Here is a 15,558-nt window from a genome sequence, read left to right as displayed (position 1 = left end):
GGGAGGGAGGGAGGAGGATGGATGGGATGGGATGGGAGGGAGAGAGGATGGGTGGATGGATGGGAGGGAGGGATGGAGGGAGAGAGATGGATGGGATGGGATGGGAGGGAGAGAGGATGGATGGGATGGATGGATGGATGGGAGGGAGAGGGGATGGATGGGAGGGAGAGAGGGTGGATGGAGGGGAGGGATGGGAGGGAGAGAGGATGGATGGATGGGAGGGAGGGAGAGAGGATGGATGGGAGGGAGGGATGAGAGGATGGATGGGAGGGGAGAGGATGGGAGGGGAGATGGGATGGGAGGGGGAGGGATGGGAGGGGAGAGTGGATGGATGGGAGGGAGAGATGGTGAGATGGATGGATGGGAGGGAGGAGAGGATGGATGGATGGATGGATGGATGGATGGGGGAGAGAGGGTGGATGGATGGATGGATGGATGGGAGGGAGAGAGGGTGGATGGATGGATGGATGGATTGGAGGGAGAGAGGATGGATGGATGGATGGATGGGAGGGAGAGGGTGGATGGGTGGGAGGGGAGGGAGGGAGGATGGGAGGGATGGATGGATGGATGGATGGATGGATGGATGGATGGATGGATGGATGGATGGGAGGGAGAGAGAGGATGGATGGATGGGAGGGAGGGAGAGAGGATGGATGGGATGGATGGATGGATGGGAGGATGAGAGGATGGATGGATGGGAGGGGGTGGATGGAGGGAGAGAGGATGGATGGGATGGGAGGGGATGGATGGGATGGGAGGAGGGAGGGAGGATGGATGGGAGGGGAGGGATGGAGAGAGGATGGATGGGAGGGGAGGAGTGGATGGGAGGGGGAGTGGATGGGAGGGGGAGAGGGTGGATGGATGGGAGGATGGATGGATGGATGGATGGGAGGGAGAGAGGGTGGATGGATGGATGGATGGATGGATGGATGGATGGATGGGAGGGAGAGAGGGGAATGGATGGATGGATGGATGGATGGATGGGAGGGAGAGAGGGTGGATGGATGGATGGAGGGAGGAGAGAGTGGATGGATGGATGGATGGGAGGGAGGATGGATGGGATGGAGGGAGAGGAAAATGGATGGATGGGAGGGAGGAGGGAGAGAGGATGGATGGATGGGAGGGAGGGAGGAGATGGATGGATGGATGGGAGGGAGAGAGATGGATGGATGGATGGGAGGGAGAGAGGATGGATGGATGGATGGATGGGATGGATGGGATGGAGAGAGATGGATGGATGGATGGGAGGGAGGAGGGAGGATGGATGGATGGGATGGATGGGGAGAGAGGATGGATGGATGGGAGGGAGAGGGAGAGAGGATGGATGGATGGGAGGGAGGGTGGATGGATGGATGGGAGGGAGGGAGGGAGGATGGATGGATGGATGGATGGATGGAGGGGATGGATGGATGGGAGGGGTGGATGGGAGGGAGGATGGATGGATGGGAGGGAGGGAGGGATGGATGGATGGGAGGGAGAGAGGATGGATGGATGGATGGAGAGAGGATGGATGGAGGGAGGGAGGGAGAGGGATGGATGGATGGGAGGATGGGAGGGAGGGATGGATGGATGGGATGGGAGGAGGGTGGATGGATGGAGGGAGAGAGGGTGGATGGATGGGATGGGAGAGAGAGGGTGGATGGATGGGATGGGAGGAGGGAGGGAGAGGGAGGATGGATGGATGGGATGGAGAGGATGGATGGATGGATGGGAGGATGGATGGATGGATGGGATGGGAGGGAGAGGGTGGATGGATGGGATGGGAGGGAGAGAGGGAGGATGGATGGATGGATGGATGGGAGGGAGAGAGGGATGGATGGAGGGAGAGGATGGATGGATGGGAGGGAGGATGGATGGATGGATGGATGGGAGGGAGAGAGGGTGGATGGATGGATGGGAGGGAGAGAGGGTGGATGGATGGATGGATGGATGGGAGGGGAGGGAGGATGGAGGGTGGATGGGATGGGAGGGAGAGAGGGTGGATGGATGGGATGGGATGGGAGAGGGTGGATGATGGATGGGGATGGAGAGGGTGGATGGATGGAAGGGAGAGAGGGGTGGATGGATGGGAGGGAGAGAGGTGGATGGATGGATGGGAGGGTGAGAGGGTGGATGGATGGGAGGGAGAGAGGGATGGATGGATGGGAGGGAGAGAGAGGTGGATGGATGGGAGGGAGAGAGGATGGATGGATGGATGGATGGATGGATGGGAGAGAGGGGGATGGATGGGGAAGGGAGAGGGTGGATGGATGGATGGAGGAGAGGAGGATGGATGGGAGGGAGAGAGGGTGGATGGATGGGGAGGGAGAGAGGGTGGATGGATGGATGGATGGATGGGAGGGAGAGAGGGTGGATGGATGGATGGGAGGGAGAGAGGGTGGATGGATGGAGGGAGAGAGGTGGATGGATGGATGGGAGGGAGAGAGGGTGGATGGATGGATGGGAGAGGAGAGAGGGTGGATGGATGGGAGGGAGAGGAGGGATGGATGGATGGATGGGGATGGATGGATGGATGGATGGAAGGGAGAGAGGGATGGATGGGGAGGGAGGAGGGAGGATGGATGGATGGATGGATGGGAGGGAGAGAGGGTGGATGGATGGGAGGGAGAGAGGGTGGATGGATGGGAGGGAGAGAGGGATGGATGGGAGGGAGGGAGGGTGGATGGATGGGAGGGAGAGGGTGGATGGATGGAGGGAGAGAGTGGATGGATGGATGGATGGGAGGGATGGAGGATGGATGGATGGGAGGGAGAGAGGTGGATGGATGGATGGGAGGGAGAGGGGTGGTGGATGGGAGGGAGAGAGGATGGATGGATGGGAGGGAGAGGGGTGGATGGATGGGAGGGTGAATGGATGGGAGGGAGGGAGGGTGGAGGGAGGGAGGATGGGAGGGAGGATGGATGGGAGGGAGGAGGACTGGAGGGAGGGAGGATGGGAGGGAGGATGGGAGGGAGGGAGGGAGGGAGGAGGATGGAGGGAGGATGGGTGGATGGATGGATGGGAGGGGAGAGTGGATGGATGGGAGGGAGAGAGTGGATGGATGGATGGGAGGAGAGAGTGAGGGTGGATGGGATGGGAGGGAGAGAGGGTGGATGGATGGGAGGGAGAGAGGGTGGATGGATGGGAGGGAGAGAGGGTGGATGGATGGATGGGAGGAGAGAGGGTGGATGGATGGGAGGGAGAGAGGGTGGATGGATGGATGGGAGGGAGAGAGGGTGGATGGATGGATGGGAGAGAGGGTGGATGGATGGATGGGAGGGAGAGAGGGTGGATGGATGGGAGGGAGAGAGGGTGGATGGATGGATGGGAGGATGGATGGATGGATGGATGGGAGGGAGAGAGGGTGGATGGATGGAGGGAGAGAGGGTGGATGGATGGATGGGAGGGAGAGAGGGTGGATGGGAGGGAGGGAGAGAGGAATGGATGGATGGATGGGAGGGGGAGAGGGATGGATGGATGGAGAGGGAGGGAGGATGGATGGGAGGGGGATAGAGGGATGGATGGATGGAGGGAGGGAGAGAGGATGGATGGATGGGAGGGGAGAGAGGATGGATGGATGGATGGATGGATGGGAGGGAGGGGAGGATGGATGGGAGGATGGAGGGAGGGAGAGAGGGTGGATGGATGGATGGATGGATGGGAGGGAGAGGGGTGGATGGATGGATGGGAGAGAGGGTGGATGGATGGGAGGGAGAGAGGATGGATGGATGGGAGGGAGAGAGGATGGATGGATGGATGGGAGGGGAGAGGAGTGGATGGATGGATGGGAGGGAGAGATGGATGGATGGATGGAGGGAGAGAGGGTGGATGGAGGGAGGGAGGGAGGGTGGATGGATGGATGGGAGGGAGAGAGGGTGGATGGATGGATGGATGGGAGGGAGAGAGGGTGGATGGATGGGAGGGAGAGAGGGATGGATGGGATGGGAGGGAGAGAGGATGGATGGATGGATGGGAGGGAGAGAGGATGGATGGATGGGATGGAGAGAGGGGATGGATGGATGGATGGGATGGATGGATGGGAGGGTGGATGGATGGGAGGGAGAGGGTGGATGGATGGGAGGAGGGAGAGGGTGGATGGATGGATGGGAGGGAGAGAGGATGGATGGATGGGATGGGATGGGAGAGAGGATGGATGGATGGATGGGAGGGAGAGAGGGTGGATGGATGGGAGGGAGAGGGATGGATGGATGGATGGATGGGAGAGAGGGGTGGATGGATGGGAGGGAGGATGGATGGATGGATGGGAGGGAGAGAGGGTGGATGGATGGGAGGGAGGGAGGGAGGGAGGATGGATGGATGGGAGGGAGAGAGGATGGATGGATGGATGGGATGGGAGGGAGGAGGATGGATGGGATGGATGGATGGATGGGAGGGAGAGGGGGTGGATGGATGGGAGGGAGAGGGTGGATGGATGGGATGGAGGGTGGATGGGGAGGGAGAGAGGATGGATGGATGGGAGGGGAGGGAGAGAGGATGGATGGGAGGGGAGGGATGGGAGAGAGGATGGATGGGAGGAGAGGGATGGGATGGGGGATGGATGGGAGGGAGAGAGGGTGGATGGATGGGAGGGAGAGAGGATGGATGGATGGGATGGAGAGGGTGGATGGATGGATGGATGGATGGATGGGAGGGAGAGAGGGTGGATGGATGGATGGATGGATGGGAGGGAGAGAGGGTGGATGGATGGATGGATGGATGGGATGGATGGATGGATGGATGGGAGGGAGAGAGGATGGATGGATGGATTGGAGGGAGAGAGGGTGGATGGATGGATGGATGGATGGGAGGGGGAGAGGGATGGGAGGGGGATGGGATGGGAGGGAGAGATGGTGGATGGATGGATGGGAGGGAGAGAGGGTGGATGGATGGATGGATGGATGGATGGAGGGAGAGAGGGTGAATGGATGGATGGATGGATGGGAGGGAGAGAGGGTGGATGGATGGATGGATGGATGGATGGATGGATGGATGGGAGGGAGAGAGGGATGGATGGATGGATTGGAGGGAGAGAGGGTGGATGGATGGATGGATGGATGGGAGGGAGAGGGGTGGATGGATGGGAGGGAGAGAGGATGGATGGATGGATGGATGGATGGATGGATGGATGGGAGGGAGGGAGAGGAGAAAATGGATGGATGGGAGGGAGGGAGAGAGGATGGATGGATGGAAGGGGAGGGAGAGAGGATGGATGGATGGGAGGGGGGGAGGGATGGATGGGAGGGAGAGAGGATGGATGGGATGGGAGGGGAGGGATGGAGGAGGATGGATGGGAGGGGGAGAGGATGGGAGGGGGAGAGTGGATGGGAGGGGGAGAGTGGATGGGAGGGAGAGGGTGGATGGATGGGAGGGAGAGGGTGGATGGATGGATGGGAGGGAGGATGGATGGGAGGGGAGGGAGGGAGAGGGATGGATGGGAGGGGAGGGAGGGAGAGAGGATGGATGGATGGGAGGGATGGAGGGAGGATGGATGGATGGGATGGGAGGGACGAGAGAGGATGGATGGATGGGAGGGAGAGAGGATGGATGGATGGATGGGAGGGAGAGAGGATGGATGGATGGGATGAGGGATGGGAGGGAGAGGGATGGATGGATGGGAGGGAGGGAGGAGGATGGATGGGATGGGGAAAGAGGATGGATGGATGGGAGGATGGATGGATGGATGGGAGGGAGAGAGGATGGATGGATGGATGGGAGGGGAGAGAGGATGGATGGATGGATGGATGGGAGGGGAGAGAGGATGGGAGGGAGGGAGGGGGTGGATGGGAGGGAGAGGGGGTGGATGGATGGGAGGGAGAGGGTGGATGGGAGGGAGAGAGAGATGGATGGATGGGATGGGGAGGGAGGGAGAGAGGATGGATGGATGGGAGGGGAGGGATGGAGAGAGGATGGGATGGGAGGGATGGAGAGAGGATGGGTGGGAGGGGAGAGTGGATGGGAGGGGGAGAGTGGATGGATGGGAGGGAGAGGGTGTATGGATGGATGGGAGGGAGAGAGGATGGATGGATGGATGGATGGATGGGAGGGAGAGAGGGTGGATGGATGGGAGGGAGAGAGGGTGGATGGATGGATGGATGGATGGATGGGAGGGAGAGAGAGAGGGTGGATGGATGGATGGGAGGGAGAGAGGGTGGATGGATGGATGGGAGGGAGGGAGAGAGGGTGGATGGATGGATGGATGGGAGGGAGAGAGGATGGATGGATGGGAGGGAGAGAGGGTGGATGGATTGGAGGGAGAGAGGGTGGATGGATGGATGGATGGGAGGGAGAGAGGGTGGATGGATGGGAGGGGAGGGAGGGAGAGAGGATGGATGGGAGGGGAGGGAGGGAGAGAGGATGGATGGGAGGGGAGGGAGGGAGAGAGGATGGATGGGAGGGGAGGGAGGGGGAGAGGATGGATGGATGGATGGGAGGGAGAGATGGATGGATGGGAGGGGAGGGAGGGAGAGAGGATGGATGGATGGGAGGAGGATGGATGGGAGGGGAGGGCGGGATGGATGGATGGGAGGAGGGAGGGAGGAGGATGGATGGGAGGGGAGGGAGGGAGAGAGGATGGATGAATGGGAGGGAGAGAGGATGGATGGATGATGGATGGGATGGGAGGGAGAGGATGGATGGATGGATGGGAGGGAGAGAGGATGGATGGATGGGATGGGATGGAGGAGGGATGGATGGGAGGGAGATGGATGGATGGATGGGAGGGAGGGAGGGTGGATGGATGGGGAGGGAGGGAGGGAGGATGGATGGATGGATGGGAGGGGAGAGTGGATGGGAGGGAGAGGGGGTGGATGGGAGGGAGAGGGGGTGGATGGGAGGGGTAGAGAGGGAGGACGGGAGAGAGGGAGGGAGGGAGGATGGGTGGATGGATGGGAGGGAGGGAAGATGGGAGCATGTTCTGATGAAGGTCGTTGTTTGCCGGCAGAGGCACAATTCTATATTTTTTTTAAATTCAAGTGCAGAAAAAAATCTGATCATAGTATGATATACAGTATTAACATAACTGTCTGGACGCTGGTGGATCATCTGCCTCATGGCAGTCTTCATATGTGATTGTCTAGATCTTCCACAAGATCATCACTAGTGGACATCAACGCCTGCAGCCCCTCTTTGACTGCCTGCTCACTATCGTAGTGAACGGTAAGTGCTCAGAGATACAATATAATACTTATATTCTATTTCAATCTTTGGGTGAGTGTCTGACTGTCATTGAAAGGGTCGCCACCTGTTGGCTGCATCTGGATATTGCAGGTTATTGACACCAGTACACCACCATCCTACACAGTGTCTCCTTACCTGAAGAGTCTGTCCATGGTGGCAGCTAACCCACTTCTGTTTCTCTTCCACAGTGTCTCCTTACCTGAAGAGTCTGTCCATGGTGGCAGCTAACAAGCTGCTCCACCTCCTGGAAGCCTTCTCCACCAACTGGTTCCTCTTCTCTGCCTCCCAGAACCACCATCTTGTCTTCTTCCTGCTGGAGGTCTTCAACAACCTCATCCAGTATCAGTTTGATGGTAAAACCTGGCTCTCGTTAGCTCAGGTCCCAGATCTGATTGTGCTTTCTTGTCAGACATGGCAATTAAGTGACAAGGAGTTGTCAAGACGGCACAAAGTGATCTGGGACCCAGGCTATAGTCTCATGTTGTCAGACATCACACAGTAGTAAAGAAAATCTAGAATGGTTGTGGTCGAGAGGCTGGCTCAGAGAAGACATCACCTAGCATTGACTGGGCAGATTGGGAACGGTGCCATCTCTTGGTGGACAATGGGATTGCATCAACATGATTGCCGTGAAATGACCAGAACACAACCTGCCAGACTGACACTATTTAAAAGCTCCTTTTCCCTACTTCTTTCTGGAGTGTCTCTTTTAAACGTTGACATGATAAACCTGCCCGGTACATGATAACCTGCCCGGTACATGATAAACCTGCCCGGTACGTGATAAACCTGCCCGGTAACTGTTCTTCTCCTTCGCAGGTAACTGTAACCTGGTGTACGCCATCATCCGTAAGCGCAACATCTTCCACCAGCTGGCCAATCTGTCCTCTGACCCAGCCACCATCCACAAGGTAGAGCGAGACAACGTGCTTTCTAAATCCAGTCACATTGTATTGGTCACATACACGTGTTTTAGCAGATGTTATTGCGAGCGTAGAGAAATGCTTGTGCTTCTAGCTCCAACAGTGCAGTAGTATCTAACAAGTAATATCGAACAATTTCACAACATATACACACAAATCTAGAGTAAAGGAATGGAATTAAGAATATATAAATATATGGATGAGCAATGTCAGAGCAGCATAGACTAAGATACAGTAGAATAGTGTAAAATACAGTATATACATATGATATGGGTAATGCAAGATGTGTCAACATTATTAAAGTGACTAGTGTTCCATTTGTATTAAAGTGGCCAATGATTTCAAGTCTGTATGTAGGCAGCAGCCTCTCTGTGCTAGTGACGGCTGTTTACCAGTCTGATGGCCTTGAGATAGAAGCTGTTTTTCAGTCTCTCGGTCCCAGCTTTGAGGCACCTGTACTGACCTCGCCTTCTGGATGATAGCGGAGTGAACAGGCAGTGGCTCTGGTGGCTGTAGTGCTTGATAATCTTTTTGGCCTTCCTGTGACATCGGGTGCTGTAGGTCTCCTGGATGGCAGGTAGTGTGCCCCGGGTGATGCGTTGTGCAGACCGCCCTCTGGAGAGCCCTGCGGTTGTGGGCAGTGCAGTTGCCGTAGTAACGTAGAACTCTATCCTCTTGCATAAAACATTACAAGGAGGCTTTAAGCCAACGGTCAATATTTTCCCCCATAGTTAAAAAAAAAAAAAGAGTTGATGTTGTGAGTGATCCATGTGAAATGTACTTTAAATAAATCTGACTTGACAAAACAGTTGATCACATAAAATATGTAAAGTGGGTCAGTAATTACTTGGTTCAGTTGCTTTGCTGAATCATTTTTATTTTCCATTCTTCTAACAAGGCCCTGCAGATGAAGAAAAGGAAGAAGACTACCACGACCATTATCTCCCGGATCAACTCCCAGGAGACCATCTCCATGGAGGGGTCCCGACCGGCCGTCCCAGCTGAGCCAGGGACACTCAAAGCCAGTCTCGTGGCCATACCAGGTACCCCCCCTCTTCTGGAGCTCTCCATGCATGCCTGTATTTTGCAAAGCATTTTTCCCTATGGTATGTTAAGGTTTTTTATTTCATTATAATCAATTCTATTAACTGGGCTTGTCGGGTTTCCACTCAGCTATCACTAACTTATATCCTACTACCCTGTTTCATCACATAACTTCTGCAATTCTCTCACCCCTTTTATAAAAACAACAGCAATTGGTTTATTTTAAGTCGTACCAAAATAATTTGTTTTGTCACAATGTTAGAAACCATTGAACCGTTCCCTAAGGGTCTTTCTTGTTGTTTGGTCCCTGTAGCTATTGACAAGCTGACAGAGAAGGCTCAGGTCTCTGAGGATGGCACCATGGTCTGTCTCCAGCACATGACCATTGACCAAAACGTCCACTCTCCCCAACACACTCCCTCTCCCCAACACACTCCCTCTCCGCAGTCCCTTGCCGCTGACACCAGTGGTATAGCTGGAGCCAGCGACACAGAGTCCAACTCGGGGAGAGATAATGAGGTAAGAGCTCTGCGTGTAGAGATTTATGGACGCAGCTCACTGGAAAGCAAGTCTTGTGGGAATCATTTAGTGTGAAGTTATATACAGGATTAAATAACTTGTCAGAGATAAACAGTATGTTACTGCTCACTGACAATAAGATTGAGCCTAGTGACTATAATGGTTCCTCTTCTTCCTATCAAGGAGGCCTTTCAACCAGAGTCAGAGCTGGTCAGAAGTCGTTTGTCCAGTGTATCATCATCAGCTGTGTACTGGAACCCCACTCCAGACTGGGTAAGAGCCCTCCCTCCCTCCCTCATCTAGCCATGTCTCCCTCCCTCCCTCATCCAGCCATGTCTCCCTCCCTCCCTCATCCAGCCATGTCTCCCTCCCTCCCTCATCCAGCCCTCCCTCCCTCCCCTCCCTCCCTCCCTCCCTCCCTCCCTCCCATGTCCCTCCCTCCCTCCCTCCCTCCCTCATCTAGCCATGTCTCCCTCCCTCCCTCCCCCTCCCTCCCTCCCTCCCTCCCTCATCTAGCCATGTCTCCCTCCCCCTCCCTCATCTAGCCACGTCTCCCTCCCTCCCTCCCTCCCTCCCTCATCTAGCCACGTCTCCCTCCCTCCCTCCCTCATCTAGCCACGTCTCCCTCCCTCCCTCCCTCCCTCCCCCTCCCTCCCTCCCTCCCTCCCTCCCTCCCTCCCTCCCTCCCTCCCTCCCTCCCTCCCTCCCTCATCTAGCCACGTCTCCCTCCCTCCCTCATCTAGCCACGTCTCCCTCCCTCCCTCCCTCATCTAGCCACGTCTCCCTCCCTCCCTCATCTAGCCACGTCTCCCTCCCTCCCTCATCTAGCCACGTCCCCTCCCTCCCTCATCTAGCCACGTCTCCCTCCCTCCCTCATCTAGCCACGTCCCCTCCCTCCCTCCCTCATCTAGCCACGTCTCCCTCCCTCCCTCCCTCATCTAGCCACGTCTCCCTCCCTCCCTCCCTCATCTAGCCACGTCTCCCTCCCTCCCTCCCTCATCTAGCCACGTCTCCCTCCCTCCCCCTCCCTCATCTAGCCACGTCTCCCTCCCTCCCCTCCCTCATCTAGCCACGTCTCCCTCCCTCCTCCCTCCCTCATCTAGCCACGTCTCCCTCCCTCCCTCATCTAGCCATGTCTCCCTCCCTCCCTCATCTAGCCATGTCTTCCCTCCCTCATCTAGCCATGTCTCCCTCCCTCCCTCATCTAGCCATGTCTCCCTCCCTCCCTCATCTAGCCATGTCTCCCTCCCTCCCTCATCTAGCCATGTCTCCCTCCCTCCCTCATCTAGCCATGTCTCTCTCCCCTCCCTCCGTCATCTAGCCATGTCTCTCTCCCTCCTCCCCCCTCATCTAGCCATGTCTCTCTCCCTCCCTCCCTCCCTCATCTAGCCATGTCTCCTCCCTCCCTCATCTAGCCATGTCTCCCTCCCTCCCTCATCTAGCCATGTCTCTCTCCCTCCCTCCCTCCGTCATCTAGCCATGTCTCCCTCCCTCCCTCCCTCCCTCCCTCCCTCCCTCCCTCCCTCCCTCCCTCATCTAGCCACGTCTCCCTCCCTCCCTCCCTCATCTAGCCACGTCTCCCTCCCTCCCTCCCTCATCTAGCCACGTCTCCCTCCCTCCCTCCCTCATCTAGCCACGTCTCCCTCCCTCCCTCCCTCATCTAGCCACGTCTCCCTCCCTCCCTCCCTCCCTCATCTAGCCACGTCTCCTCCCTCCCTCCCTCATCTAGCCACGTCTCCCTCCCTCCCTCATCTAGCCACGTCTCCCTCCCTCCCCCCTCATCTAGCCACGTCTCCCTCCCTCCCTCCCTCATCTAGCCACGTCTCCCTCCCTCCCTCATCTAGCCACGTCTCCCTCCCTCCCTCATCTAGCCATGTCTCCCTCCCTCCCTCCCTCATCTAGCCATGTCTCCCTCCCTCCCTCCCTCATCTAGCCATGTCTCTCCCCTCCCTCCCTCCCTCATCTAGCCATGTCTCTCTCCCTCCCTCCCTCCCTCATCTAGCCATGTCTCTCTCCCTCCCTCCCTCCCTCATCTAGCCATGTCTCTCTCCCTCCCTCCCTCCCTCATCTAGCCATGTCTCTCTCCCTCCCTCCCTCCCTCATCTAGCCATGTCTCTCTCCCTCCCTCCCTCCCTCATCTAGCCATGTCTCTCTCCCTCCCTCCCTCCCTCCCTCCCTCCCTCCCTCCCTCCCTCCCTCCCTCCCTCCCTCCCTCCCTCCCTCCCTCCCTCCCTCCCTCCCTCCCTCCCTCCCTCCCTCCCTCCCTCATCTAGCCATGTCTCTCCCCTCATCTAGCCATGTCTCTCTCCCTCCCTCCCTCATCTAGCCATGTCTCCCTCCCTCCCTCCCTCATCTAGCCATGTCTCCCTCCCTCCCTCCCTCCCTCCCTCCCTCCCTCATCTAGCCATGTCTCTCTCCCTCCCTCCCCTCAATCATACAGTACATTCACAGCTGTGGTGTTATGTACAACATTGGTAAGATCCCTCCCTCCTGATAGGTTGTGACCTCTTCTCCCTTCTCTGTACTGTTCTCTACTAGGTCCTCTCCTGGAAGAGTAAGCTTCCTCTCCAGACGATCATGAGGCTGCTACAAGTTCTGGTTCCTCAGGTGGAGAAGATCTGCATAGACAAGTAAGAGACGAGGATCCTAAGGGAAATGGAGAGGTTATATTTTCGTGGTTTTGGTTGTGGAACCCTAAGTGTTACCGAAAACTGAGAGCTTCGAAATAGATGTGTCTATGACTGACATTATCAATAGGATTGTGATCTTTCTTGATTGTGGAACCCAGAAGTGATCAGAACACAGTGATCAATAGAATTCACTAGAACTGGATTAGCATGGATGAGAGAGACTACATGCATGTATATTACCTGCCCAGGGACTGCGGTTGAGTATTAGCCGGCTGGCTAAAACTGGCACCTTTACAGTAATGTTGATGTTAATGTCCCTGTAAAACTAAATGTATTAAAGTAAGTCAAGTGATATGTTTATCTCCTCCAGGGGTCTGACCGACGAGTCAGAGATCCTGAAGTTCCTGCAGCATGGGACCCTGGTGGGCCTGCTGCCTGTACCTCACCCCATCTTAATCAGGAAGTACCAGGCCAACGCGGGCACCGCCATGTGGTTCCGCACATACATGTGGGGAGTAATCTACCTACGGTAAGCAACATGGGCCAAATGGAAAAGGGAAACATTAAGATATTTACAATGGTTAATGATGGTGATAATGTCAATAGTAGTAAAATACCCAGTGGTGGACAAAGGGCCCAAAATGGCATACTTGAGTAAAAGTAGAGATACTTGAGTAAAAGTGGAGATACTTGAGTAAAAGTAGAGATACTTGAGTAAAAGTAGAGATACTTGAGTAAAAGTAGAGATACTTGAGTAAAAGTAGAGATACTTGAGTAAAAGTGGAGATACTTGAGTAAAAGTAGAGATACTTGAGTAAAAGTAGAGATACTTGAGTAAAAGTAGAGATACTTGAGTAAAAGTAGAGATACTTGAGTAAAAGTAGAGATACTTGAGTAAAAGTAGAGAGACTTGAGTAAAAGTAGAGAGACTTGAGTAAAAGTTGAGAGACTTTTACTTGAGTAACTTTCTATTAAGGTAAGTTACCCAGTAAAATACTACTTGAGTAAAAGTCTAAAAGTATTTGGGTTTTAAATATACTTAAGTATCAAAAGTACATGTCATTTCTCAAATATACTTAACTATCGAAAGTAAAAATCCCTTCTATTAAGCAAAGCAGGTGGCACCATTTTCTTGTTTTAAAAATGTATGGATAGCCAGGGGCACACGGCCAAACACTCAGACAGAATTTACAAACAATGCATTTGTGTTTAGTGAGTCTTCCAGATCAGAGGCAGAAGGGATGACCATGTGTTCTCTTGATAAGTGCGTGAATTGGACCATTTTCCTGCTAAGCATTGAAAATGTAAGGAGTAATTTTGTCTGTCAGGGAAAATGTTTGGAGTAGAAAGTACATTTATTTTCTTTAGGAATGTAGTGAAGTAAAAGTAGTCCAAAATATAAATAGTTAAGTACAGATACCCCCCCAAAAAAAAAAAAAACTACTACAGTAGTACTTTCAAGTATTTTAACTTTACACCACTGAAAAGACCTAATCCGTACACAGAATGAATAAGACAAGCCACTATAGAGTTCAGACTGAGTTAACACATATTTAGGAGTATTTAATTAGAGGAGTGGGGTATTCTTGAAAGCAGGATTATTAAATTGGTCAGCTGATTTTGATAAATATAACTTGATATTCTGGTTAATTTAAGAAAGCTACTGTTGTATTGATTGTTATCATTATATTTCTTAACATGAAGTTATTTCAAGCAATTTTAGTCACCTGACTAACTTATTGATCCAGCTTTCTAGAACAGGCCCCCAGCCAGGTCTAGGAACCAGGCCCCCAGCCAGGTCTAGGAACCAGGCCCCCAGCCAGGTCTAGGAACCAGGCCCCCAGCTTGTGGTCAGCCACACCAACTAGCCGAGTTGCTTAGTCCATGAAATACAGGTGGTCGTTGTCATGGTCACTCAAATCCAATCTGATCTTTATTAACAATGACTCTTGTTGTTACCGTAGTAACGTGGATCCCCCGATCTGGTATGACACTGACGTCAGACTGTTTGAGATTCAGAGGATCTAAGTGGAGCTGGTGAACAGGTCTCTACGACTGCGGCCCAAATGGCACCCTATCCTGTTCATAGTGCACCACTTTTGACGAGCCCTATGGGCCCCTGTAAAAAGTAGTGTACTACATAGGGGGTAGAGTGCCATTTGGGAAGCAGACAACGTCTCTCGGGAATGGCTGGTTCGCCCTCGGGAACCACCAACCGCTCTCTCACCAGCTGCCATCTTCAAACCTGAACAGAAGTGTAGAAGAGGAGGATAACGATTTTCACCAGACACACCTGTTCTAGAAAACAGGAATTTCCAGTGTTTGTTTTCTCTGTTTTGTTTCTTGCGAAGTGCCAACCCATAGAACATCATGTAACAAACCACTGTCACGAAACCACTTTTCCTACAAGCTGTCTGCTACTACAACTGCCAGAAGGTCTGCCATGTTAACCCTCTTCTAGTCATGATTTGGCAGCTTTCCATGGGTATATTCCTTTATTAATTTGATGTGTATTTTTTTTTTGCCAAACAAACATGTATACACTACTGTATGTACACTTCCGTTCAAAAGTTTGGGGTCACTTAGAAATGTCCTTGTTTCTGAAAAAAAAAAAAAAACTTTTTGTCCATTTAAAATAACATCAGATTGATCAGAAATACAAGTGTAGACATTGTTAATGTCTTAAATGACTATTGTAGCTGGAAAAGGCAGATTTATTTATGCAATATCTACATAGGTGTACAGAGACCCATTATCAGCAACCATCACTCCTGTGTTCCAATGGCACGTTGTGTTCGCTAATCCAAGTTTATCATTTTAAAAGGCTAATTGATCATTAGAAAACCATTTTGCAATTGTTAGCACAGCTGAAAACTGTTGTCCTGATTAAAGAAGCAATAAAACTGTCCTTCATTAGACTAGTTGAGTATCTGGAGCATCAGCATTTGTGGGTTCGATTACAGGCTCAAAATGGCCAGAAACAAATACATTTCTTCTGAAATTCGTCAGTCTTCTTGTTCTGAGAAATGAAGGCTATTCCATGCGAGAAATTGCCAGATGGCGCTGTTCTATGAAGGGAGTAGTACACAGCGTTGTACGAGATCTTTAGTTTCTTGGCAATTTCTCTCATGGAATGGCTTTCATTTCTCAGAACAAGAAGACTGACGAATTTCAGAAGAAAGTTATTTGTTTCTGGCCATTTTGAGCCTGTAATCAAACTCACAAATGTTGATGCTCCAGATACTCAACTAGTCTAAAGAAGGCCAGTTTTATTGCTTCTTTAATCA

At 53.3% G+C, this 15,558-nt stretch overlaps 1 protein-coding gene across 4 annotated transcripts in view; it reads left to right on the top strand.

The window, feature by feature from the left end:
- The window catches only part of LOC112236267 (protein HID1), a 45,126-nt gene extending 30,251 nt beyond the window's left edge, over positions 1-14,875 (top strand). For 3 of the 4 annotated variants that reach the window (XM_042305744.1, XM_042305743.1, XM_042305745.1), the window contains exons 12-20: positions 7,056-7,134; positions 7,344-7,508; positions 7,975-8,066; positions 8,977-9,121; positions 9,436-9,641; positions 9,825-9,914; positions 12,180-12,271; positions 12,642-12,800; positions 14,236-14,875. In XM_042305744.1, the coding sequence (XP_042161678.1) occupies positions 7,056-7,134; positions 7,344-7,508; positions 7,975-8,066; positions 8,977-9,121; positions 9,436-9,641; positions 9,825-9,914; positions 12,180-12,271; positions 12,642-12,800; positions 14,236-14,299 (1,092 nt within the window). In that variant the 3' untranslated portion in view covers positions 14,300-14,875. The remainder of the gene's footprint in view (positions 1-7,055; positions 7,135-7,343; positions 7,509-7,974; positions 8,067-8,976; positions 9,122-9,435; positions 9,642-9,824; positions 9,915-12,179; positions 12,272-12,641; positions 12,801-14,235) is intronic. The other variant, XM_042305746.1, reaches the window with a different exon arrangement.
- Positions 14,876-15,558: the final 683 nt, after the last annotated feature.

Source organism: Oncorhynchus tshawytscha, linkage group LG25, assembly GCF_018296145.1.
Source record: "Oncorhynchus tshawytscha isolate Ot180627B linkage group LG25, Otsh_v2.0, whole genome shotgun sequence".
Taxonomy (NCBI): domain Eukaryota; kingdom Metazoa; phylum Chordata; class Actinopteri; order Salmoniformes; family Salmonidae; genus Oncorhynchus; species Oncorhynchus tshawytscha.
This window is presented reverse-complemented; position numbering and strand designations above follow the sequence as displayed.